General features: G+C 38.7%; 1 protein-coding gene across 1 annotated transcript in view; it reads left to right on the top strand.

Moving 5' to 3' along the window:
* Window positions 1-25,145, top strand: part of DSG2 (desmoglein 2) — a 67,178-nt gene that overhangs the window by 29,282 nt on the left and 12,751 nt on the right. Inside the window, 12 exon segments of the mRNA XM_033178059.1 lie at window positions 825-860; window positions 2,370-2,504; window positions 3,350-3,511; window positions 3,647-3,791; window positions 4,939-5,105; window positions 6,987-7,124; window positions 7,242-7,427; window positions 13,560-13,825; window positions 17,868-18,010; window positions 18,802-19,029; window positions 21,348-21,575; window positions 24,125-24,246. Coding sequence (XP_033033950.1) covers window positions 825-860; window positions 2,370-2,504; window positions 3,350-3,511; window positions 3,647-3,791; window positions 4,939-5,105; window positions 6,987-7,124; window positions 7,242-7,427; window positions 13,560-13,825; window positions 17,868-18,010; window positions 18,802-19,029; window positions 21,348-21,575; window positions 24,125-24,246 — 1,956 coding nt within the window.

Genomic DNA, 25,145 nt, shown 5'->3' with positions numbered 1-25,145 from the left:
GCAGGAGAATGGCGTGAACCCGGGAGGCGGAGCTTGCAGTGAGCTGAGATCCGGCCACTGCACTCCAGCCTGGGTGACAGAGCGAGACTCCGTCTCAAAAAAAAAAAAAAAAAAAAAAATTATCACATATATTCCAAAACTATACACATCTTAATGCATCAGTTTTTAAAATTATGTTTTTAGAGTGCAAAATATTCAGAAAGCAAGATGGGAGTTTATTGGGCAAATTTAAGAGTAAGCATAACTGTATTTAGAACAGTACTATGTTATGATGAAGTCCCGGGTGTGACAGTGCCTATGAAGAACCAAAGAAAAGAGTTGGTGGGACTGAGGATACTGAGGAACTGAAAAGTCAGAACATGGGCTGTCCATGTGTGTGGTTGTGTGTGTGTGTGTTTGTGTGTAATGCACACAAACATAGGGATGGTGGGAGTTAGCTGGGTGTGGGGTACATTACATACTGGTGGCCCTGAGGAAAGGTAAGCAGGTCCTGGAGAACACAAGATAAAAACCATAGGGTGGGGAGAAAAGGATGGGAGAATGACTAAGATTTCACAAGGCAGGTTATTTTGTTTGTTTTTTAAGATACTGTTTTCTGGAGGAGTCAGTATGGATCCAGGAGGATATAGATTTCTCCTCTGGCACTGGCCATTAGGGAAGGCAAAGGGAAAAATTAAATTTGTTTCCTCTTGACAAAGGATAGTAGTAGTGGTTAAACTTTTTTTATGTCTATGATATTTAATGTGGTAGGTTATTGATGAACAATGTTTTCACACTGAATTTAGCAGTAAATTGGCTAAATATCTAATAATTTTATTTTACAGATCTGCTTTAATGTTGGAAGTGGACTTCACTTACAGGTGAGGAAATAAAGGGTTTATTTCTGCCTTTTGACTCAGGAGGCTTAATTCCGTGGCAAACAGGTTGTCTGGACTTTACTAGATTAAAGACACACATTGTATTAGACCCAGCGATTCCCATTCAAACAAGTGCAGAGGAGCTTATCCAGGGGTGTTCAGTGCAGCAGTTTTTGACAATGTAAGTATCCACCAATAGGTGAATGTTAAAACCATTTATGGTACATGGAAGAATGTCCATGACGAGGTGCTGAATGAAAATTGGGGTAAAATAAGATATATAGTATAAATCCATTTTTATAGCAAAAAGACCTTTATACATCTGTGTTTATATATGCAACTGTATAGTTATGAAAAATCATAAAAGATATTAAGCTGTTAACAATGAATACTTCATGAAGTATAAGTGAAAAAGTAATTTCAATTTTTTGTCATAGAAAATTTTGTGCAAGTAAAAAAATATCCAGGACCTAGTGATTACCCGTGTAAATATTTCAAAGTAAAATACCTATTACATAGAGCAACAAAATGAGTAAAATGATAAACCAAACCTAGTATAAGGATTATTTCTGATCTTAAGATCCCAGGTCAGCTGTATTGAAATTTTCCTTGGATAAAATATATATGCACCTATAAAACCCAACTGGAAATTTATAGAATGGTTTTCTCCCTAAGGTTCTGAAAATGAAATGGGAAATTTAATTCTTTACCCAATCCTGAAAACAATAAATTCATTAACTGACAGTTTCCCTAGTTTTAGTCAAATTTATATCAATAGATTACTAAGATTTAGTCTTAAAAAACATTTAGTAATTTAGTTTTAAACCACAAGCCACCACAGAAAAATGAAACTTCATTTTCAGTTAGTAAGAAAAAACGTTTTTGACATGATCTGTTATTTTTTACTTTGCCAATTTGTAAGGCTACTAAATGATTCTTTACTCTCACTCTGGGAAATCATTTCTTACAGTTAAAAACAAAATTCTACTGGCTGGGCACAGTGGCTCGCACTTGTAATCCCAGCACTTTGGGAGACGGAGGCGGGTGGATCGCTTAAGGCTTGAGTCTAGGAGTTCGAGACCAGCCTAGGCAACGTGGTGAAATCCCGTCTCTACTAAAAATACAAAAATTAGACAGATGTGGTGGTGCATGCCTGTAATCTCAGCTTCTTGGGAGGCTGAGGCAGGAAGATGGCTTGAGCCGGGGAAGTCAAGGCTACAGTGAGCCAGGATCATGCCACTGCACTCCAGCCTGGGTGACAAAGTGAGACCCTGTCTCAAAAAATAAACCAGAAAAAACCCTACCACTTTACCAGCTTGGAGATAATCTCTTTAGGCCCTGTGCGGTTTGCTGGAATATATATATTCCCTTTTAGACAATGAAGCCTCATAGGAAATACGAAGCATACCTTAAAATTTGCACCATTTAAAAGTTTAATATGTTATAGGACACCATACTCATGTTCTATATTTATGACACATAATAAATTTTGGCAATATTGTATTGTTGTAGGTCTTAAGCACAAGAAATGAAAATAAGCTGCTTCCTAAACATCCTCATTTAGTGCGGCAAAAGCGCGCCTGGATCACCGCTCCCGTGGCTCTTCGGGAGGGAGAGGATCTTTCCAAAAAGAATCCAATTGCCAAGGTATCTCCTAAAGAGGAACATGAAATATATGCATATGACTAAAATGTGGTGTGACAGGACTTTTATGTCTACTTTAAGATTTAAGGAAAATTTAGAATGTGCTTACGGAATTTTTAAATATTCAAGAGATATCTGAAAATTAGCAGAGCTTACTTTTTAGCATAAAGTATCAATTTTAAGATTCTTTTTCCTATTCCGGAAGATGCAGCATCATTGGCAAAAATATAGATAACTTTGAGTTTTGATTTAACTAAGAGTAAAGGGATTTGGCACTGGTAACACAGAGTGTTCAGTGCTCAAAAGAAGATGTCATAAAATGTCATTTTCAAGATGAACTGGTGTCTATTACTAGGTAGGGTGACTATCTTCATTTGCCTGAGACAGTCATGGTTCATGCCTGTTGTCCTGGCTTAATAATTAATATCTGTGTTTTCACTCTCAGGGGGTCGAGTGTTTTTGATAAATTATGTGATAGTGTTGCATGCACAAACATAAATCCTTCATTTTTCTCCCCCCAAAGCTTTTCTTCGTAAGTTCTACCCATTTTGGTAATTGACGCTGTAATTCTCTCCCGTTTTTCAAGCCAAAAATGTACCACACACTATCAGTTCTATTCCAAAAATATATTCCAAATCTGTTGCTTCTCTTCAACTCCACTGCCATTCCCCTAGTCCAAGTCTCGTCATCTCTGGCCTGTATTACCAAAGAAATTCAGAAGGAAATTGTCCATAAAAATATTTACCTATAAATTACAGAGGATCTCTTCTCAGGCTTTTTTGGCTAAGATCAAATCTAGTAAATTACAGAGAGTTCAACCTGAAACATTCCTGTTATTTTTATGTTAGATACATTCTGATCTTACAGAAGAAAGAGGACTCAAAGTTACTTACAAATATACTGGAAAAGGGATTACAGAGCCACCTTTTGGTATATTTGTCTTTAATAAAGACACTGGAGAACTGAATATTACCAGCATTCTTGATCGAGAAGAAACACCATTTTTTCTGGTAAGAAGAATAATTTTACATTTATTAGTTTGTAGTTTTTCTTTCATAATAAGTATCTTTTTTTTTTCATAGTATGGTAATTTAGTTTTCTTAGCTTAAATCTAATCTTATTTATTATTTATGTCATGATTTCAGCTAACAGGTTACGCTTTGGATGAAAGAGGAAACAATGTAGAGAAACCCTTAGAGCTACGCATTAAGGTTCTTGATATCAATGACAATGAACCAGTGTTCACACAGGATGTCTTTGTTGGGTCTGTTGAAGAGTTGAGTGCAGCACGTAAGAGTCTTTTTTTTTTTTTTTAAATAAATGCTAAGATTATTTTATCTCTGCTGTAAATAAACACTAAATTTCATATATTCGTGAAAGTTGAGTATTACCTACAGAACAAATAAGAAATTTTTCACTCTAGGTTCAGAACTGCTTTCCTTATAGGTTTAAAGGACTTTACATGCCATTGCTTTTAGCCTCAGAACAGATAGGGTAGATTAATGTGACAGATAAGGTCTCTGTAGCAACTACTCAACTCTGCTCTCTACAGGAAAGCACCATAGACAATATGTAAACAAATGAGCCTAGCTGTGTTCCAATAAAACTTTATTTACAAAAACAGGTGGCTGGTTAGCTTTGGCCCTACAGCTTTGGCTATAGTTTGCTGACCTATAACTTGTATTATTTTTACTGTAAAGTTTATTCACAACGTTGTTCAACACAGTGCTCTTCATGAGGATTTGAATGAAAGATTTCTTTTTTTTTTTTTTTTGAGACAGAGTCTCGCTCTGTCGCCCAGGCTGGAGTGCAGTGGCCAGATCTCAGCTCACTGCAAGCTCCGCCTCCCGCGTTCACGCCATTCTCCTGCCTCAGCCTCCCAAGTAGCTGGAACCACAGGCGCCCGCCACCACACCCGGCTAATTTTTTGTATTTTTTAGTAGAGACGGGGTTTCACCGTGTTAGCCAGGATGGTCTCGATCTCCTGACCTCGTGATCCGCCCGTCTCGGCCTCCCAAAGTGCTGGGATTACAGGCTTGAGCCACCGTGCCCGGCCGAGAGATTTCTTTTGGACCATGATATAAAGAATAGTTACGCTTCTCCTGATTTGTTTGTATCTTAATAAATATCAGGATCATGTACCTGTTCATGTTACTTTCTTTGTATTGGCTACTAATACTATTATAAACAAATCTATCACCTTATATAGCAGTTTTTCAGGACTCCACCCTCAGCCTTGCCTTCATCTTGTTTTTCCTGTTGTATTCCATTCACGCTTACGTCCTCATCCAGTTAAATGTTATATTGTGGTCAACTGCATGTGATTTTGATAAGCACCTGAAATCTTTTTTGGAACAAGCTAAAATTATAAATAAAATAACAGGTAAGTGTGCTTAAAGTTGAGTTTCATCTTAGACATCTTTATTTCTAATGCCAGATACACTTGTGATGAAAATCAATGCAACAGATGCAGATGAGCCCAATACCCTGAATTCTAAAATTTCCTATAGGATCGTATCTCTGGAGCCTGCTTATCCTCCAGTGTTCTACCTAAATAAAGATACAGGAGAGATTTATACAACCAGTATTACCTTGGACAGAGAGGTAAATTAATATGTTATGTTGCCCATCTTTAAACTCTCTATCCTTTCCAGTTTCTCCTTTTTCTTTTCTAATTTTCTTATTTTGTTCCGTATTCCTTATCCATAGGATAACTCTTGGAATTACTCTCTTTTAGGGATGGGCTGTCCAATATGGGCCATGTGACTATTGAGCACTTAAAATGTGACTGGCCCAAATTGTAATGTGCTGTATGCATGTTGAATGTGTAATATATGCACCAGATTTGAAAAACTTAATATGAAAAATGCAGAATATGACGTTAATGTTTTTTGTGATCATTGCATGTTAAAATAATATTTTAGATATCATGGATTATATAAAATATACTTGTTTAAAATTGTTATCACATGTTTCTTTTTAAAATATGACTACTAGAAGATTTAAAATTTCATAAAGACAGTACCCTTCTAGGGCCTTTCCTATCAGGGTTCTGTTTACTAGAGATTCCTGAAACATTTCTCAGTTTGCAGTTCTCTAATGAAACATTAGGAGGCTCCTACACTGCTAGTACATAGGAGACGGCGAGGAAAGGGATGAAAACAGGAATCCTAGTTAGAGAATAAAGTATCTGTAAAGGAGAAAATTACTCTAAATCCCAAATTGAAGGACAATTTGAGTAGGTTTACTAGAAAGGCGTTTCTCTCAAACATTTCACTTTGTTTAACACAAAGGAAAATTTTTAAATAAAAAGGGGAGATAGAAGATTTTTTAAATGCTGTATACATAAAGGTTTTAACAGGGTACAAGAATAAAATGTCATTGATCCTAAAGATACACTCTTTGTCATCAGATATAAATCATCATCCAAATGCACTATGTTCAGTATTTCTTAGAAAAATGATTTCATTCTGCCCAAATTGGAAGGATTGCACCCAATAGGCTTAAGGGGATGTTTGTAAAATTAAAGAATATGATTCATCTAAAATTCTACTCTATACCTTTTCACAGAAAATTAGAATGGAAAAGTGTTACTTTGCATTAGTAGTGTGATTTTTAACAAGCTGCTGTTTCTAAAGGACAGAAAGTTTAACCAATAATAATGGCTGTTAACTTACTGGGCATTTACCTTCTGCCAGGTACCGTTCTAAGCCTTTTTATGGATTAACCCATTTAATCCACATAGAAACCCTGTGAGGCAGATTCACTTATTATCCTCATCTTACACATAAAGAACCCAGAGGTCAAAGGGATTAAGTGCATGTCCAACACAGTCAGTAAATGACGATGCCAGAATTGGAACCCAGGCAGCTGGCTCCAGGGTCCTGGTGTCCTGCTGTGCACTGAGTGCTTCTGCCCTATGCAGGACCCCAAGCCCTGGCACTACCTGCCCTCCTAAATTCCAGCCACACTGAACAGAACCATAGTAAGGAGACCTCATGGAAGAGAAGAAGTGACATCTGAGAAGCCGTTCTCTAGGACACATACTATAAGAATCAGATCTCTTCGGAATTCTGGACAAAGTTCACCCAGTTTTGCCTTCACTAGCCAAGTTTATTTAAGACCAGGTTTTCCTCACTGAGAATGAAGTGCGGGACAGAAAGAACCAATTCCTACAGTTCCATCTCACTTTCAGCAGAGAATAAGCTACATTTTCAACAGTGGCTCCTTTGTGCAGACTTCTCCTGATAGTATCACCAATGACATATTGAAGAATTTGACTATCTACAACTCCCGAGGCTTTGCTGTTCTTCTGCAAAAGCTCTGACTGCAAGTAAATAGTATCTTCACACAAATAATAGCAGATCATAAAACTGATTTGTAAATAAAATATACTGTGGTACATGATAAACTGGACTACAACCAGAAAGCCAGATTTAAGAGTGACTCTTTTCACCCAGCTGGACATTTTTCATTGCTCTGCAGGAACACAGCAGCTACACTTTGACGGTAGAAGCAAGAGATGGCAATGGAGAAGTTACTGATAAACCTGTAAAACAAGCTCAAGTTCAGATTCGTATTTTGGATGTCAATGACAATATACCTGTAGTAGAAAATAAAGTGGTAACTATTATTCTTATAATAACTGTACCTATTTATTTATATTTTAGTCCTAACTAAAAATATATCACTTATATTTGTATTTCGTTGAAATAAAAATCATGTGTTCATGTTTTGCAGCTTGAAGGGATGGTTGAAGAAAATCAAGTCAATGTAGAAGTTACACGCATAAAAGTATTCGATGCAGACGAAATAGGTTCTGATAATTGGCTAGCAAATTTTACATTTGCATCAGGAAATGAAGGGGGTTATTTCCACATAGAAACAGATGCTCAAACTAATGAAGGAATTGTGACCCTTATTAAGGTAAGTACTAAGTATTCAAAACTGGCATGGGCCAAGTTGGTGCTGGAAAGGAATCTAATGTATCTAAGCCCTGAACACTTAGAAGTGCTTTACATACTCAATTAACTAGCACTGCAGTTGTTTGAGAAAGGAGCCATCCCTATTTGCCCAAGTTCTATGGTTAGGAAGTGGTCACACTACGGTTCAAATTCATATCAGGGGACTCTAATCCTAGCTAGACAGCATGGAACCAGCATCATTACTGCTTAGCTCATTTCCAGGCTTGCCTGCAGCTCATACCTGGCGATCACATTCTCACATCACAACCTCTTGCCTCTATGAGTATCCCCTCGATTACTGCCTCTGATTTTATCTACTTAAGAGTAAAGCCAGGCCCCACACTTTGAGAATCCAAGACAGGCAGATCGCTTGAACCCAGGAGTTCAAGACCAGCCTGGGCAACACGGCAAATCCCCGCTTCTACCAAAAAAAATACAAAAATTAGCTGGGCAAAGCAGCACATGCCTGTAGTCCCAGCTACTAAGGAGGTTTAGGTGGGAGGATAGCTTGAACCCAGGAGGTGGAGGCTGCAGTGAGCTGTGCTCACACCGCTGCACTCCAGCCTGGGCAACAGAGTGAGACCTTGTCTCAAAAAAATAAAAAAAAAACCTGAAACAAAACCAGTAAACCTAGACCTCACTAATAACATCTAAAAATAGAAGCTGTGATAACTTGATAGTTAAGTGTGCCTAAGAATCACCTCATAAAACCATGCCAAAAATGCAGGTTCCTGGTCTCATCAACAAAAAGTTTCATTGGGCAGGTTTCAGGAACTTGACTTTTTAACAAAAATCCACCTGTGATTCTATTATTAGTATGAGGCTCACATTTGGAAATATAGTATACTAAGTTCTTGTGCTTAATTGAGTCAATGAAGGGAAAATTGAACTAAAGAGGGATATTAAGCATTTATGTCGAATTACAGGATGGGCTGGGTGTGGTGGCTCACACCTGTAATCCCATCCCAGCACTTTGGGAGGCTGAGGATGGTGGATCACGAGGTCAGGAGTTCGAGACCAGCCTGGCCTCGAACGTAGTGAAACCCCATCTCTAATACCAGAAATACAAAAATTTGCCAAGCATGGTAGTGCGTGCCTGTAATCATAGCTTCTCAGGAGGCTGAGGCAGGAGAATCACTTGAATCTGGGAGGTGGAGGTTGCAGTGAGCCGAGGTCACACCATTGCCCTCAAGCCTGGGCGATAGAGTGAGACTCCGTCTCAAGAAATATATATATATAAAAAACAGGATGGATTTGTATGTAACAAAATAGGTAAGGAATAATATCAGTGTATTTTAAGTAGCTTATATTAGAATTGCCTTACCAGATTGTAAAATAAAATGCAAAGCTACAGTTCCAAAATACTATTTCATTAAGTTACACATAGGCAAAAATTGATTCCAAAAGTTTTGAAATTCTTATGAAAACTTAATATATAACAGACTGGGTAAAACTCTGACAGTGGAAAGAGGAATAATGGTGATCTAAATGTATAACAGAATAGAGAAGCATTAATTTGAGGTTTCATGATAATTGAGCACTACTTATTGACAGCTGCTATGTGCGTTTAAGCTACCTTTTTAAAAGCAAAGGAAAATTGAATAACATTACCTCATGTTTAAAGGGAAGAACTCATGATTATTGAAGAAATGGATCATGTCATTCGAGGCAAAATCAGTTTATCTGCTTGTGTAGAAATATAATTTTAGCCATCAATTATAGGTATGACCATGCCAGATACCTGAGATAGAAAAGCCAGTTGCACACACAAGGAGAAACAGATATTGATGAATGACAGGTGCTAGCATAGAATTGTCATGTGCCACATACGAACGTTTCAGTCAGTGACAGATTACATATATGATGATGGCCCCGTAAAATTATAATGGAGCTGAAAAATACGGAGTAAGGATGTAAAGGAAGAAAATCATTTTGTATAGCTGCACAGTGTGTTTGTGTCTTAAGCTAAGACTCATTACAAAAGAGTCAAAAAGTTAAGAAAATATTAAAAGGTTTATAGAGAAGTTATGGTAAGCTAAGGCTAATTTATTATTGGAGAAAGAAAGTATTTTTTTAATTTAGTGTAGCCTAGGTACAGTATTTACAGTCTACAGTAGTGTATGGTAATGTCTTAGGCCTTCGTATCCATTCAGTCACTCAGAGTAACTTCCAGTCTTGCAAGCACCACTTATGGTGAGTGTTCTATACAGCTGTACCATTTTTCAAATCTTTACTACCATATTTTTACTATACCTTTTCTATGTTTAAGCATGTTTAAGTATACAAATACTTACTATTGTATTATAATTGCCTGCAATATTCAGTACAGTAACATGCTATACAGGTTTGTAGCATAGGAGCAATAGACTATACCATGTAGTGTAGGTGTATAGTAGGCTTTACCATCTAGGTATGTGTGAGTTCACTCTATGATGTTTGCACTTAGACAAAATTGCCAGACAATGCATTTCTCAAATCATTAAACAATGCTTGACTGTATTTTTAGTGTACTACGATAGCACAACAACGGGATATGGTTGTTTCTATCAAGAAGGGTGTAGATAAAAAATAATAATAAAATGAGTATTAAAATGAAAACAACCGAGTGAGATAATTACAAAGTCACTGTCTCAATTATATAATGAATTGCTTCCAAATTATACGGGCAGCAATCAGATTCCATTGAAAGGAATTTAGACAAAAAAGATACGCAAGTAGCAAATACCCACATGAAAAGGTGCCAACACCATTAGTCATCAAGGAAAATCAAATTAAAACTATAAGAGATATCACTTTACCTTCTAGAATGGCAGAAATGAATGCCTTAGTCCATTTGGGCTACTACAACAAAATGCCATTATCTGGGTAGCTTATTAACAACAGAAATTTATTTCTCACAGTACTGGAGGCTGGAAAGCCCAAGATCAAAGCAGATGCAGTGTCTGGGCAGGTCCTGCTTTCTGGCTCATACATAGTGCCTTCTTGTTGTATGGTCACATAGCGGAACATCCAACAAGCTCCACTACGCATCTTTTAAAAGAGCATTGATCTCAGGGTCTCCGAAAAGCCCCACTCTTAATATCATCACTTTGAGAGTCAGGATTTCAGCACATGAGTTTTAAGGGGACACAAGCATTCACACAATAGCAGTCAAAAAGACTGACAACACCAATTATTGGCAAAAATATAGAGAAACTGGATTGCTGGTGGAATTGTAAAATGATATAGGCAGTTTGACAGTTTCTTTTAAAAGTTACACAAGAGTAGTTATATGACCCAGTGATTTGATTCTTAGGTTTCCACCCAAGAAAAATAAAAACATGTCTATACAAAGACATGTATGCAAATGTTCATGGCAGCATTATTCATAATAATAAAAAAACTAATAGCAGGTCCAAATGTCCATCAGCTGGTGAGTAGATAAACGGAATGTGGTGTATTCATATAATGGAATACTCATGAGCAATAAAAAGGAATGAAGTACTGATACAAGCTACAACACGGATGAACCTCAAAAACATTATGCTATGGACCAGGCGTGGTGGCTGCCGCCTGTAATTCCAGCACTTTGGGAGGCCAAGGTTGGGGAATCACCTGACCTCAGGAGTTTGAGACCAGCCTGGGCAACACGGTGAAACCCTGTCTCTACTCAAAACACAAAAAATTAGCCAGATGTGGTAGTGCACACCTGTAATTCCAGATGCTTAGGAGGCTGAAGCAGGAGAATCACTTGAACCCGGGAGGCGCAGATTGCTGTGAGCCAGCATCACGTCACAGCATCCCAGTCTAAGAGACAGAGTAAGACTCCATCTCAAAAAAAAAAAATGCTGATTATGCTGTGTATAAGGATCCAGACACAAAATACTACATATATGATTCCATTTACTTGAAATTTCTAGAAAAGGTGAAACAATGGGGATAGAAAGCAGATTGGGATTGCTTGGAGTGGGGAGCGTGAGTGGGGACCGACTACAAACACACATAAAGGAACTTTTGGGGGTAATGGGGTGTTCTAAACCTGGACCATAGTGATGACTGCAAATCCAGAACTCATCATGCTGTACACTTAAAACGGGTGAATTTTATTGTATATAAGTTATACCTGAATGAAGCTGTCCAAAAAGGATAAAGGAGATGAGCAGATATTTTGCAGTATGGAAATAGAGATAGTAAATAGTCACATGAGAAAAATTCACAGCTTTGTTAACAAATTAACAAACTTACAATCTTTAATGTTATTAAAAAATAGCAAAAATGGAAATGATAAAATAAGTTTACAGAATTACAAAAAATAGAGGTCTCTTCCTTCACACAGTACTCTTGATACTGAAAATTTTCCATTTGCTTTGGAGCATTATGGCTATTTATGAAAAACATTATGAAACACTTATGGCCCCAGTACCTAGCTTTTTTTTTTTTTTCATTGTCTTGGCCTTTGGATACTAATGACATCTGGATGGAAGATTTTATTTCTCATCCAGCATATATCATGCCATGAAACAAGCATGTCAAGTGCAAGAGTGACTTAAATAAACTAACAAGCTTTCACAAGGATATGACAATCACAAAGGATATATTTTCTCTAGTCTTTTTCTCCTGTGTCCTTGTCTCAAAATCACAGTGATCCATATTTTTAAAGGGGACAGAAGTTGTGATTCATCCAGAGCCCAGCAGAGAGGAACACTGACTGACTTATTTTGGTGAAAATAAGTAATGGTAGCTCCAAAGGAAGGAAATTCACAATGAATCCTCCAAAAAACAAGTGAAAAACTTTGCTTTGCTGTAATTCATGTAAACATGAATTAATTTTATACCGCAAATTAATTTTATACCGCATAATTAATTTTATACCGCAAAAATGTTCAGTGCATCTAAATGGTCAGAGACACTAGAAATAAAAAGCAACAGGACCTAAGCAAACTTTAACTAGGTAGTTCTTTTAGTAATAAGATATAGGTCAACAGAGGAAAAATAATGTGTAAAAAAATGTTGACAGCAGTATTAATTATATTTAGAAATTGTGATAGCCCAAATGCCTAATTATAGAATGTCTATATCTAAGTATTAGAATACTATGGAAATGTTTATAAAAAGAAACATTGAAAAGTTGAACCATAAAATATGTATACAGTAATGAACTGATTATTTCAAATGGAAATTGTGCTATTACAAAGAACTATTTGAAGAAAGGTTAATCTTTTATGAAATTAACAGCAAACCAGATATTAATATATATTATGCTAAAAAAGAGGAGAGTGGCGTTCTCTGTTTAAACAAATTTGAAAACTCGAGGTTTCTTCTTTACTCCAGGAGTTCAAGTATTTTAATATGCTAATGTGCAATACATAGCTATATTAAAGGGACAGAGCTCACAGAGCTATCACTGCTTATTTTCACTGAAATAAACCCATGGAACACATTTTAAGGAATACTGATTTATACTGAATGCCCGCTATTTTTTTACATTAGAAAAAAAATCACTTCAGATTGTTAAATATATATACACACACACACATATATACAGATGAATGTGTGTGTATGTTTTGAGACAGGGTCTCGCTGTATTGCCCAGGCAGAAATGCAGTGACATGATTATGGCTCACTGCAGCCTCAACCCCCTGGGCTCAAGCAATCCTCCCTCCTGCGCCTCCTGAGTAGCTAGGACCACAGGCACGAGCTATCATGCCCAGCTAATTTTTGTACTTTTTGTACAGATGGGAACTCCCTATGTTGCCCAGGCTGATCTCAAACTTCTGGGCTCAAGTGATTTACCTGCCTTGGCTTCCCAAAGTGCGGGGATCGCAGGCATGAGCCACCGTGCCTGAACAAAATATATATATATTTACAATAATTTCAACATTTAGAAAAATAAATTGATAATGTTTCCTAACATCCTTAACATTTATGACTATCCAGATTGACAGAGAATTTTTATTTGCTTGGTGTCAGTGTCAGAGTTGGAATATTCAGTGCTGCTATATTTCCCATGCGTTAAATTATTATATCTAACATTAAAACTACATGTGTATATGTATATGTGTGTGTGTCTTCTGTTTTCTCTTTGAAAAGAATTCCCTTCCGTTTTCCCTTTTAGGAAGTAGATTATGAAGAAATGAAGAATCTTGACTTCAGTGTTATTGTCACTAATAAAGCAGCTTTTCACAAGTCAATTAGGAGTAAATACAAGCCTACACCCATTCCCATCAAGGTTAAAGTGAAAAATGTGAAAGAAGGCATTCATTTTAAAAGCAGTGTCATCTCAACTTACGTTAGTGAGAGCATGGACAGATCAAGCAAAGGCCAAATAATTGGAAAATTTCAAGCTTTTGATGAGGACACTGGACTACTAGCCCGTGCAAGGTAAGAGAGAGTGACATGTGTATTTCTTTATTTTAAATTATTTTCAGTGCCTGTTTTCAAAAATCATAATGAAATCTGAACACTTCATTCCTTCAAATCCAGCATTATAGTTCCCCAAAGGTCTACAAGTTAAATTTTCCAAAGATGTGTCTATAACTGAGAGATGAGGGGGAATTTTCATCAGAATCCACCTTCCTCAACCACCTGTGTGTGAGGAGGAAGCTGGTTTACTCACCTCTGAAACAGTCCTGGCTAGAGACGGCTAAAAAGCAAAAAGGAAAAGTTCAGGAGAAAACTTTTTAAAACCTGTCTTTTTTCCTAAAAGATTATTAATGGAGGGTAAGAACATACCAGATAACATCCACAAGATTCACTTTACACAAGTTACGTAATGTATTTTAATATGGGGAAACCAGCTTTACTTAACCCATAAATCTTGGGAATGAATCTTCGTTTAAACCTATTTGTTTCAGAGATTAATGAGCCTTCTACACTGTATATGTTTGTCTTGATCATGGTGACCTTTACTCAGTACATTTATTGAGAACCTGCAAGATGCTCACTGTGTTGGAAGAGACTGGCTTGTGTCCACTCTGTAGTGGCACCTTATTGTGTGACGCTTTCAAATTTTCAAAGTAAATTTACATCTTAGATCTCAGTGCCATGCCATAGAAAGACCATTCTCTACAGAGCTGTTATTTATGGAGCTTAATAGTTACTGTATTGCAGTTGAATTTAAAGAATCCCCACCTGCTGTCCCAGACACAACTTTAGTGACTTCCTGCTCAGTGCCAGAGCTCCCTGGTTGCTTGAGTGTCCTTATGCACCTGTGTCCCTGTCTTACTCCGTTTGAGCTGCTGTAACAAAAATACATTAAACCGAGTAATTTATAAACAACAGATTTGTTACTCACAGTTCTGAAGGCTAGGAAGTCCATCAAGGCACCAGCCAACAGATTTGGTATCTGGTGAATCTCGCTGTGTGCTTCCAAGATGGCACCATCTTGCTGCATCCTCACGTGGCCAAAGGAGCAGGGAAACTCATTGGAGCCTCTTTTTTAAGAGCACTAATTCCATTCATGACGGTGGTGCCCTCATAACTTAATCACTTACCAAAAGCCCCACCTCTTAATATGATCATATTGGGTATTAGGCTCCAACATAAGAATTTCCAAGGGTTACAAACATTAAAATCATAGCAGTCCCTGTGTACCAGTGCTTCATAAAACATTGTATTTAAGTGCATCGCCAAGTGTAGCAAGAATGAAAATGTGGAAGAAGCTCCTCAACAACCTTTTTCCTTTTAGTGAATCTCCTTTTCATGGAATTCCTTAAATAACGTTTTTTCCAAAATAACGTTAACAAACAGCTTCCACCATGTTTTCTGTAGTGCCTTAGTGACATTCTTTGGCCCACTCTGCTTCTCTTATGTGGTCTAGTTGGTCTAGTTTTAATTTTCTCAGCTCTATACCTCACAAGACAATATACCCTAACTGAATTCCCAAAATTGAGGATGAATTTTCTATATGATCATTTCTCACTGCTGTCTACATAGAAACTTGTATGTTCAAACTAATTATATGCCAATAATATGTGGCCACTTACTGAAGCCAATAATAGCTGGCCACTTACTGAAGCCAATAATATGTGGCCACTTATTGACGCTTCTGTTTCCCACCAAATTATTTACTTTTGGCTGCTGTGTTTTGTTTTTTTTTTTTTAGGGGCCGTGAATACATCAAAAGATGTGTGTTCTGCCTGGAAGAATAATGAACCCTGCCTCTTTTATTTCTTAGTGTTTGATTGTATTCTTTAGAACACAGTGACAGAATTTTAGAAAGAAAAGATCTTAAAGACCAGCTCAAACCTATTATTTTACAGATAAGGAATGGAGGCACAGCCTCCATTTAACTTGGCACAGCCAAGTTAAATTATTTTCCACATGTTCACCTAACTGATCAGTGGTTGTTATTTTGAAACATTGATAAGGAGCTGGGCGCGGTGGGTTCATGCCTGGCATCTCACACTCAAGAATCTGAGGCAGGAGGATCACTTGAGGCCAGGAGTTCAAGACCAGCCTGGGCAACACAGCAAGACCTTGTCTCTCCACAAAAAAAAATTTTTTTTTAATTAGCCAGGCGTGGTGGCACATGTTTGTAGTCCCCACTACTGGGGAGGCTTAGGCAGGGGGATTGCTTAAGTCTTGGAGTTCAAAGTTCCAGTGAGTTGCCATCACACCACTGCACTCCAGACTCTTTGTCATAATTTATGTTTTATTGATTATTCATGTGTATCAGTTGTTTACAGATACTTGCTATAACACGTAAGCAGCTATGCTACTTGAATGATGTCTAGCTTTTACAACAGAGAACAGAAAATTTCTTAGATTAAACAAAGCATCACATTGTGAAATGTAATCCCTATTCCTAAGACTCTGCCTTTATTATCAGTATGAATGTTGGTAAACCATAGACAGCAACTCATGTCCAAGCTTTAAAATTTCAGACATGAAATTCAAAACTAATTGTGAAAATCAAAATGTATTATTATTTACTGGTAGCAATATTAAGAGGCAGAAAAACTTAGTTCAAGTGTATAATTGGAAATAACACTATAAATAAATATTGCTGTAAATTAGCCACTCATTCCTATGTGCCTCAAAGCCACTTAATAGAAAATAAATTAACAATTTGATTGAGCAAAGCAGGATACTCATATGTTTGGTTGGTACTGGTATTTTTATGTTAAACTCATTGATATTAATGAACTAATTACATACTTTATTTTATTTTTTTTTTTTTTGAGACTGAGTCTCGCTCTGTTGCCCAGGCTAGAGTGCAGTGGCATGATCTCGGCTCACTGCGGGCTCGGCTTCCCGGGTTCAAGCAGTTCTGCTAAAGCCTCCCAAATAGCTGGAATTATAGGCACTCACCACCACACCCAGATAATTTTTGTATTTTTAGTAGAGATGGAGTTTTACCCTCTTGGTCAGGCTGGTCTTGAACTCCTGACCTCAGGTGATCCACCCGCCTCAGCCTCCCAAAGTGCTGGGATTATATGCGTGAGCCACCACACTCAGCCAATTACATGCATTTCTGAAAACATATTATGGACATTTGCCTTGCTCTCCCAGCATTGGCTCCTTCCACACTAATTCTCCTTGCTTTGAGGAAAGAAACCCATACATTATTTTATCAGCATTGTTTCCACTTTTAACCAGTTCTACCTGAAAGAAAATTATTACCCCAGTAATCAACAGTGTCCAAAAATTTCTAGATGCTTCCGTTTTTGTTTTTGTTTTTTCAGACAGAGTTTTGCTCTGTCACCCAGGCTAGAGTGCAGTGGCGTGATCTCGGCTCACTGCAACCTCCACCTCCTGGGTTCAAGCAATTCTCCTGCCACAGCCTCCTGAGGAGCTGGGATTACAGGCACGCACCACCATGCCCAGCATTTTTTGTGTTTTTAGTAGAGATGGGTTTCACCGTGTTGACCAGGCTGGTCTCAAACTCCTGACCTCAAGTGATCCACCCGCCTCAGCCTCCCAATGTGCTGGGATTATAGGCATGAGCCACCGCGCCTGACCCCTAGGATCGCTGGTTTTTAAAGATGATGTTTATAAATGTTGCTGACACCCCCAATAAAAAACAGAACATAAGACTGCTCTTCTCCACCAGTCCTTATTTTATGACTAAGTTATTCCCCAAAAGTTTAACCCAAATTTAAGGGACACTAAATCAAATGCCATAGGACAGACTGCAGAGCAACTTAAAAACTTGGGTTAGTGGTTAGTGGACTGAAGAGAATCACCCTTAATTTTATGTCTTGGATATGTTGCAGGAATAAGGAAGGTCCAATTTACGTGTGACATGCAGTAACGAGAGGGGCTTTTAGGATGGTTTTACGAAATTAACAACATTCAAAACAAATGCCTGTAATAAGAACATATTTAATGAGAAGAAAAGTAAGCTTGAAAGAGCTGTAGATGTTAGAGATTTCTAGTTCATGCAGAATTCAAAATTAATTTTATGTTTGTTTTATGACAGATATGTAAAATTAGAAGATAGAGATAACTGGATCTCTCTGGATTCTGTCACATCTGAAATTAAGCTTGCAAAACTTCCTGATTTTGAATCTAGATATGTTCAAAATGGCACATACACTGTAAAGATTGTGGCCATATCAGAAGGTAAGTTATTAAATAGATCCTTTTCTTGGTTATATGTATTTAGATTTTTATTTTCCAACATCAGAAACCTTTGTTTTGATTGTGTATAAAAACCTAATCTCAGCCGGGAGCAGTGGCTCACGCCTGTAATCCCAACACTTTGGGAGGCCGAGGCAGGTGGATCACGAGGTCGAGAGATCAAGACCATTCTAGCCAACATGGTGAAACCCCGTCTCTACTGAAAATACAAAAGCCGGGTATGGTGGTGTGCACCTATATTCCCAGCTACTAGGGAGGCTGAGGCAGGGGAATCATTTGAACCCAGGAGGTGGAGGTTGCAGTGAGCGGAGATCATGCCACTGCACTCCAGCCTGGTGACAAAGCGAGACTCCAACTCAAAACAAAAAAAACCTAATCTCAGCCCAGCACAGTTGCTTGTGTCTATAATCCCAGCTACTCAGGCAACTGAGATGGCAGGAACACTTGAGACCAGCCTGGGCAACAAAGCAAGACGCCATCTTCAAAAAAAAAAAAAAAAGGAAGGGTGGATAAAATTTAAAAATAGATGTTTAAAAGATTTTTTTTAGTAAGATGAAATAAGCACGTAATTTCTCCAGTAGATAAACCTCACATTTCAACTTGATAAGTGAATTAGAAGATATTATTTGGTCCAAATTTGAAACATATCTAGGATAGAAAATGTCCTAAGTGGTTAGTACCTTTTCCACTCCAAATTGGCAAGGGAATTCAAACTAAGTCTGTTGTCAGCAATAAGAACAGAATGTACATAATTTTTCTCTCTTATTTTTAAGATTATCCTAGAAAAACCATCACTGGCACCGTCCTTATCTACGTTGAAGACATCAACGACAACTGCCCCACACTGATAGAGCCTGTGCAGACAATCTGTAATGATGCACAGTATGTGAATGTTACTGCAGAGGACCTGGATGGACACCCAAACAGTGGCCCTTTCAGTTTCTCTGTCATTGACGAACCACCTGGCATGGCAGAAAAATGGAAAATAGTACACCAAGAAAGTAAGCAAAATCACTAGACTACATTGAAACCGAAATATTAAGCATGATAGATATCTAAAATATTTGTAAGTTATATTTCTTCTCATAAATTATATTTCCAATGTAGTTTTTTAAAGGAGTTTATGAAACGAGGTCCTGAACCTACTGGCATGTAGTATCTTTTATATGCTTATGGAGAGAAGAAAAATAATCTAATAGCTCTTGAAGTAGTTTTGTCTGGTAAGATGAGGAGTACCAAGCCTTTCTCAGCACCACAGTCGTAGTAGGTGCCTTCTAAAAATCTTGTAGTAACAATAATTCCATTCAAAACAACATTTACTGGGCATTTGCTGTGTGCCAGGCACTCTGCTAGTCCATCCTACATATTACCATATTTAATCCTTCCTTCTAGCATTTTTCCCTGATTAAAGCTGAGGACACCTTGGTTTAAGTAAGGAAAGCTCAAAGCTAGAACATGATAGAAACAACATGACAGTGGGTTGTCTGACTCCCGTGTCCCCATGTCAGTGGACATGTCCATACGTCCATATCCGGGACATCTAGATACATGGAACATATGATGTGTTGATGTGAGTTTTCAGATGTCCTTCAGGGTTTTGAATGCAGAAAAGTCTATCCAGAAAACTATTTTGTTTTAAACAATTAGGGTTCGTTTCAGAAAAATTTCATAGATAATGGTCAGGTTTTTGTTTGTTTGTTTGTTTGTTTGTTTAATTTACAGCTTTATTGTGTTAAGTCTAGCAAATGTTTGAAATCATTTTAAGAGGGTTTGAATAATGTTTAGTCCAATTAACAAATTAAACCATTAATATTTCAAACTGTATTTACAGATTTAATATATTTAGTTTCCTTTCTTATATATTTCAGTGATCTGAATTAACAAAACCTCCCAGCCAGGTGCGGTGGCTCACACCTGTAATCCCAGCACTTTGGGAGGCCGAGGCGGGCAGATCACAAGGTCAGGAGATGAAGACCATCCTGGCTAACACAGTGAAACCCCGTCTTTACTAAAAACACAAGAAATTAGCCAGGCATGGTGGTGGGTGCCTGCAGTCCCAGCTACTCAGGAGGCTGAGGCAGGAGAATGGCGTGAACCCAGGAGGCAGAGCTTGCAGTGAGCCGAGATCTCGCCACTGTACTTTAGCCTGGGTGACAGAGCGAGAGTCCGTCTGGAGCAAAAAAAAAAAAAAACCTCCCTATGATGCTTATACTCTAAAATTCTAGTAAATTTAACTTACAAATACATTGAGTTGTATATTAAAGAATATTATCAATAATAAGTTGAAGCCAGGTGCGGTGGCTCACGCCTGTAATCCTAACACTTTGGGAGGCTGGCTGAGGCCGGTGGATCACTTGAGGTCAGGAGTTTGAGACCAGCCTGGCCAACATGGTGAAACCCCATCTCTACTATAAATACAAAAATTAGCTGGGCATGGTGGTGGGCGCCTATAATCCCAGCTACTCAGAAGGCTGAGGCAGGTGAGTCGCTTGAACCTGGGAGGCGGAGGTTGCAGTGAGCCAAGATGGCAGCACAGCACTCCAGCCTGGGCAACAGAACGAGACTCCATTTCAAAAAAGAAGAAGAAGAAGAAGTTTAAGAGTGCTAATGTTCCTTGATCTTAGAAGGTGCATGCTGAAGAATGTCATGCTATCTGTAACTTACCTTGAAATAGTTAAGAAACTTAAAGAAAAAGCAGATATATAGAGGGCAAAAAAGCACTGTTGCAAAATGTCAACAGTTAATGAAGGGTTTGTTAATATTCACTAAAATATTCTTTCAACTTTTCTGTAGGTTTGAATTTTTTTTCAATTTTGAAAATATATAGTGTTGAGAACAAAAAAAAGAAGGGACTAGAGAAAACAAGATCGGCCCATTGTTGGAAACGATTACAGCTGAGGATGGGTACCATGGCGGTTATGCTCTTCTCTCTATAACTATGTTTGAAAAATTGCCTTATTAAAGTTTTTTTTAAAGAAATGGTAAAATAAAGGTCATTCAGTAGAAATATTAACTCACCACTTGTCACTGTATTCCCAGTATATGGAACAGTTCCTAGCTATCCTAGACCCACACACATTGGTTACAGCTAATCATCATGAAAGTAAGGTGTCCAAGTCTGACCCTTATGCTTTTTAAACTGCATGTTCAGGGCCTATAGACAAATTTTAATGAGCACACTTCAATGAGTAAGTGAAGGAAGAACAAAGTATCTAATTGGAGCTAAATATAATCAATGAAAGAACATTTCTGGAATTTAATGGTGCCTCATCCTTGGTAATCATTCATTTTTATTTCCTTCTGCTGCCCGACCTCATAGGTACCAGTGTGCTGCTGCAGCAAAGCGAGAAGAAGCTTGGGAGAAGTGAAATTCAGTTCCTGATTTCAGACAACCAGGGTTTTAGTTGCCCTGAAAAGCAGATGCTCACACTCACGGTTTGTGAGTGTCTGCATGGCAGCGGCTGCAGGGAAGCACAGCGTGACTCCTACGTGGGCCTGGGACCCGCAGCTATCACGCTCATGATTTTGGCCTTTCTGCTCCTTCTGTGTAAGTCTGTAAAAGCCACTCGGTAGTGCTTTTAGGAATTAGAGTGCACTACTGGAGTTGTGTTACTATGGTAGTCATTGATTTCTTCACAGTTATTCTTTAACCACACTAGAGCACTTTGAGAGTGAACAGGGAAACAATTGATGACTGGCAAATCACCAAAGCATAATATAGGAAGGAGTCTTCAGAAATTTGTTTTATAAATGTATATCATGTTCTGATTTCAGTAACTTAGGACCTACTCTTTGGCAAAACTTCGCTGGTATTCCCATTTCTTTTTTTTTTTTTTTTTTTTTTTTTTTTTTTTTTTGAGGCGGAGTCTCGCTCTGTCTCCCGGACTGGAGTGCAGTGGCCGGATCTCAGCTCACTGCAAGCTCCGCCTCCCGGGTTTACGCCATTCTCCTGCCTCAGCCTCCCGAGTAGCTGGGACTACAGGCGCCCGCCACCTCGCCCAGCTAGTTTTGTATTTTTAGTAGAGACGGGGTTTCACCGTGTTAGCCAGGATGGTCTCGATCTCCTGACCTCGTGATCCGCCCGTCTCGGCCTCCCAAAGTGCTGGGATTACAGGCTTGAGCCACCGCGCCCGGCCTGGTATTCCCATTTTGATGAGCTCTGTGAGGGCAGCATGCTGTCTGTTCTCTTCACTGCTGTATTCCCAGTATGTAGAACAGAGCCTTGCATGTATGTAGTAAGCGCTCAGAAAAGATGTGCTGCATGACTTTGGGTTATGGGTGCAAGGTTTTTTACAAACCCAGTTTATTCCAATGGATTCTGCTTTGTGCAGTCAACTTGTCAGAGCTCCACCTCCCTGATATTCCCGCTTGGCTTGTTTCTTCACCAGCACCAAAAGTAGGCAGACCCTCTGAGCACTTCCTTTCCTTCCTGACTGTAAGATGTTCTCAACCAGTCCTGCCTGCCCTACCCACCCTCCAAAGACCTCGGGTTTCCTTTTATAGAAGAACTAGGGACTGCATCCTGAGGTCACATGAAATACCACTCTACTTAACCACTGAACATGAACAGAGGGCCACCTCCAAGGCAGCCCAGGCTAGTGCAGTGACAGAGGAGGGGTCTGTTAGACAAGGGGTCCCCAGCTCCCAGGCCACAGACCAGCACCTGTCTGTGGCCTGTTAGGAACCAGGCCACACAGCAGGAGGTGAGTGGTGAGTGAGTGAAGCTTCATCTGTATTTACAGCCACTCCTCATCGCTTGTGTTACCATCTGAGCTCTGCCTCCTGTCAGATCAGTGCTGGCATTTGATTCTTATAGGAGCTCAAACTCTATTGTGAACTACTCATGCAAGGGATCCAGGTTGTGCACTCCTTATGAGAATGTAATGCCTGATGATCTGTCACTGTCTCCCACCACCCCCAGATGGGACCATCTAGTTGCAGGAAAATAAGCTCAGGGCTCCCACTGATTCTACATTATGGTGTGTTGTATAATTGTTTCATTATATATTACAGTGTAATAATAATAGAAATAAAGTACACAATAAATGTAAAGCACTTGAGTCATCCCAAAATCAACCCCCCACCCCTAACTTCCTTGTGGAAAAACTGTCTTCCATGAAACCAGTCCCTGGTGCCAAAAAGGTTGGGGACTACTGTGTTAGAGCCATTGGTAGATGTTCAACTGAATGCACAGCACTCAACAGTCTGCAGTGTACTTTTATACCATCGTCTCCATGCTATGGCTACATATACAGATACATAACGGTAAATGACTTGTCTCAGCTTACCAAGTTTGTAGGTAGGTGCTGGAGCTGGAACTGGATCTTTGGATCAGGGATTCCTTGCACTGCTTTCTCATCTCAGATTCCCTGGAGCCTAACGTGGGTGCTTGGCACATAATAGACACTTGATGAATATTTGTTAAAATTGTTGAATTGCCATTGGCTGAGTTCAGTCTTCTTATTCAACATAGTAGCTATAGTTAATGTGCTGTTGACTGTTTGACATAAAAATGAATCTAGGCAGTTGCCAGTTCATCACTGGAAGCTGCCAAATGGGAGTGGCAGATGGGCATGCAGATATGTTTAATTCTTTGCTGCACTGATCAAGGGGTCAGCCTTGGTCTTTGCTTCCTCCTAGCAGTAAAATAAAATCTAAGAAGAGGGCTCTGAAATTGTTATATGTTTCACTTTATTATTTCTAATTACTGTTTTTAATAATACATATATTTTTGCAACAGTGATTTTTTTTTTTAATTGGACCATAGTTTTAAAAAATTTAATCTTTAAGCTGGTTTTGATGATTTGGATACTATGGGACCTAGTCTTGGTAGCACACTCAGCAACCACAGACAGCCTCTTTTTGATGAACAAGGTCTTGAATCTGTAAGACTCCCTCATCCTGCCTTTGGGTTTTGGAGTAACTCGCCCAAAACAAGCTTGGTAAGGTTGGATCAGGGTGAAGAAAAGAAAAATTGGGCTGTAAATAAGTGAAGACAACTCTAGGAAGGGACATGAAAATTCCAAAATTAAGCAATATAAATTTAGAGATATGTCAAGATTAGCCTTATCTGTGTTCAATTTTGTGTCTGTACAGTGGTACCACTTTTACTGCTGATGTGCCATTGCGGAAAGGGCGGCAAAGGCTTTACCCCCATACCTGGCACCATAGAGATGCTGCATCCTTGGAATAATGAAGGAGCACCACCTGAAGACAAGGTCAGTGGATCAGGTGTCAATATGACTTGTCTTCTTTTTGGGTTTTAAAGGGGCCTCGGGAAGTGTTTCTTACATTTTGGGTTGAGTGAGTAAAGTGGTCACTATGGATTTCACTCATGTGCCTTTGTTAAGCAAAGGGTTCAATGACGGCATATTTTGTGTTTGTTGCTGGGGCAGAATTGAGATAGTTTTACTCTGTTTTGACACTTCCCATGTTGTAGAGAATGTAGAGCAAGGTTCAGGAAGAGCAAGCGTGTGTAGGGATCTAAGTCTTTTGTCCCAACATTAAATGGGCAGTTTCACAACCAGTAACTGCTTCATTTCTATTCCCCTCAATACATAGGGTTTGCAGAGGTAAACCCACAACCCCCATGACAGTTGTAAAATGTTGCAAAACCTGCTTTCCCAACTACTTCATAGCCATATCCCTTGTCTCTCTATTGCATCTTCACCCTGGACCTCTCACCACCATCTGTTACAAGCACCATTTCTTTTTTTTTTTTTTTTTTTTTTTATATTATACTTTAAGTTCTAGGGTACATGTGCATAACATGCAGATTTGTTACATATGTATACTTGTGCCATGTTGATGTGCTGCACCCATCAACTCGTCAGCACCCATCAGTTCGTCATTTATATCAGGTATAACTCCCAGTGTGATCCCTCCCCCCCCCCCATGATAGGCCCCGGTGTGTGATGTTCCCCTTCCCGAGTCCAAGTGATCTCATTGTTCAGTTCCCACCTATGAGTGAGAACATGCGGTGTTTGGTTTTCTGTTCTTGTGATAGTTTGCTAAGAATGATGGTTTCCAGCTGCATCCATCTCCCTACAAAGGACGCAAACTCATCCTTTTTTATGGCTGCATAGTATTCCATGGTGTATATGTGCCACATTTTCTT

The sequence above is a fragment of the Trachypithecus francoisi genome, unplaced genomic scaffold, assembly GCF_009764315.1.
Source record: "Trachypithecus francoisi isolate TF-2019V2 unplaced genomic scaffold, Tfra_2.0 Lachesis_group19, whole genome shotgun sequence".
NCBI classification, from domain to species: Eukaryota; Metazoa; Chordata; class Mammalia; order Primates; family Cercopithecidae; genus Trachypithecus; species Trachypithecus francoisi.
The sequence above is the reverse complement of the archived record's forward strand: the minus strand, read 5'-3'. Positions and strand labels throughout refer to the sequence as shown.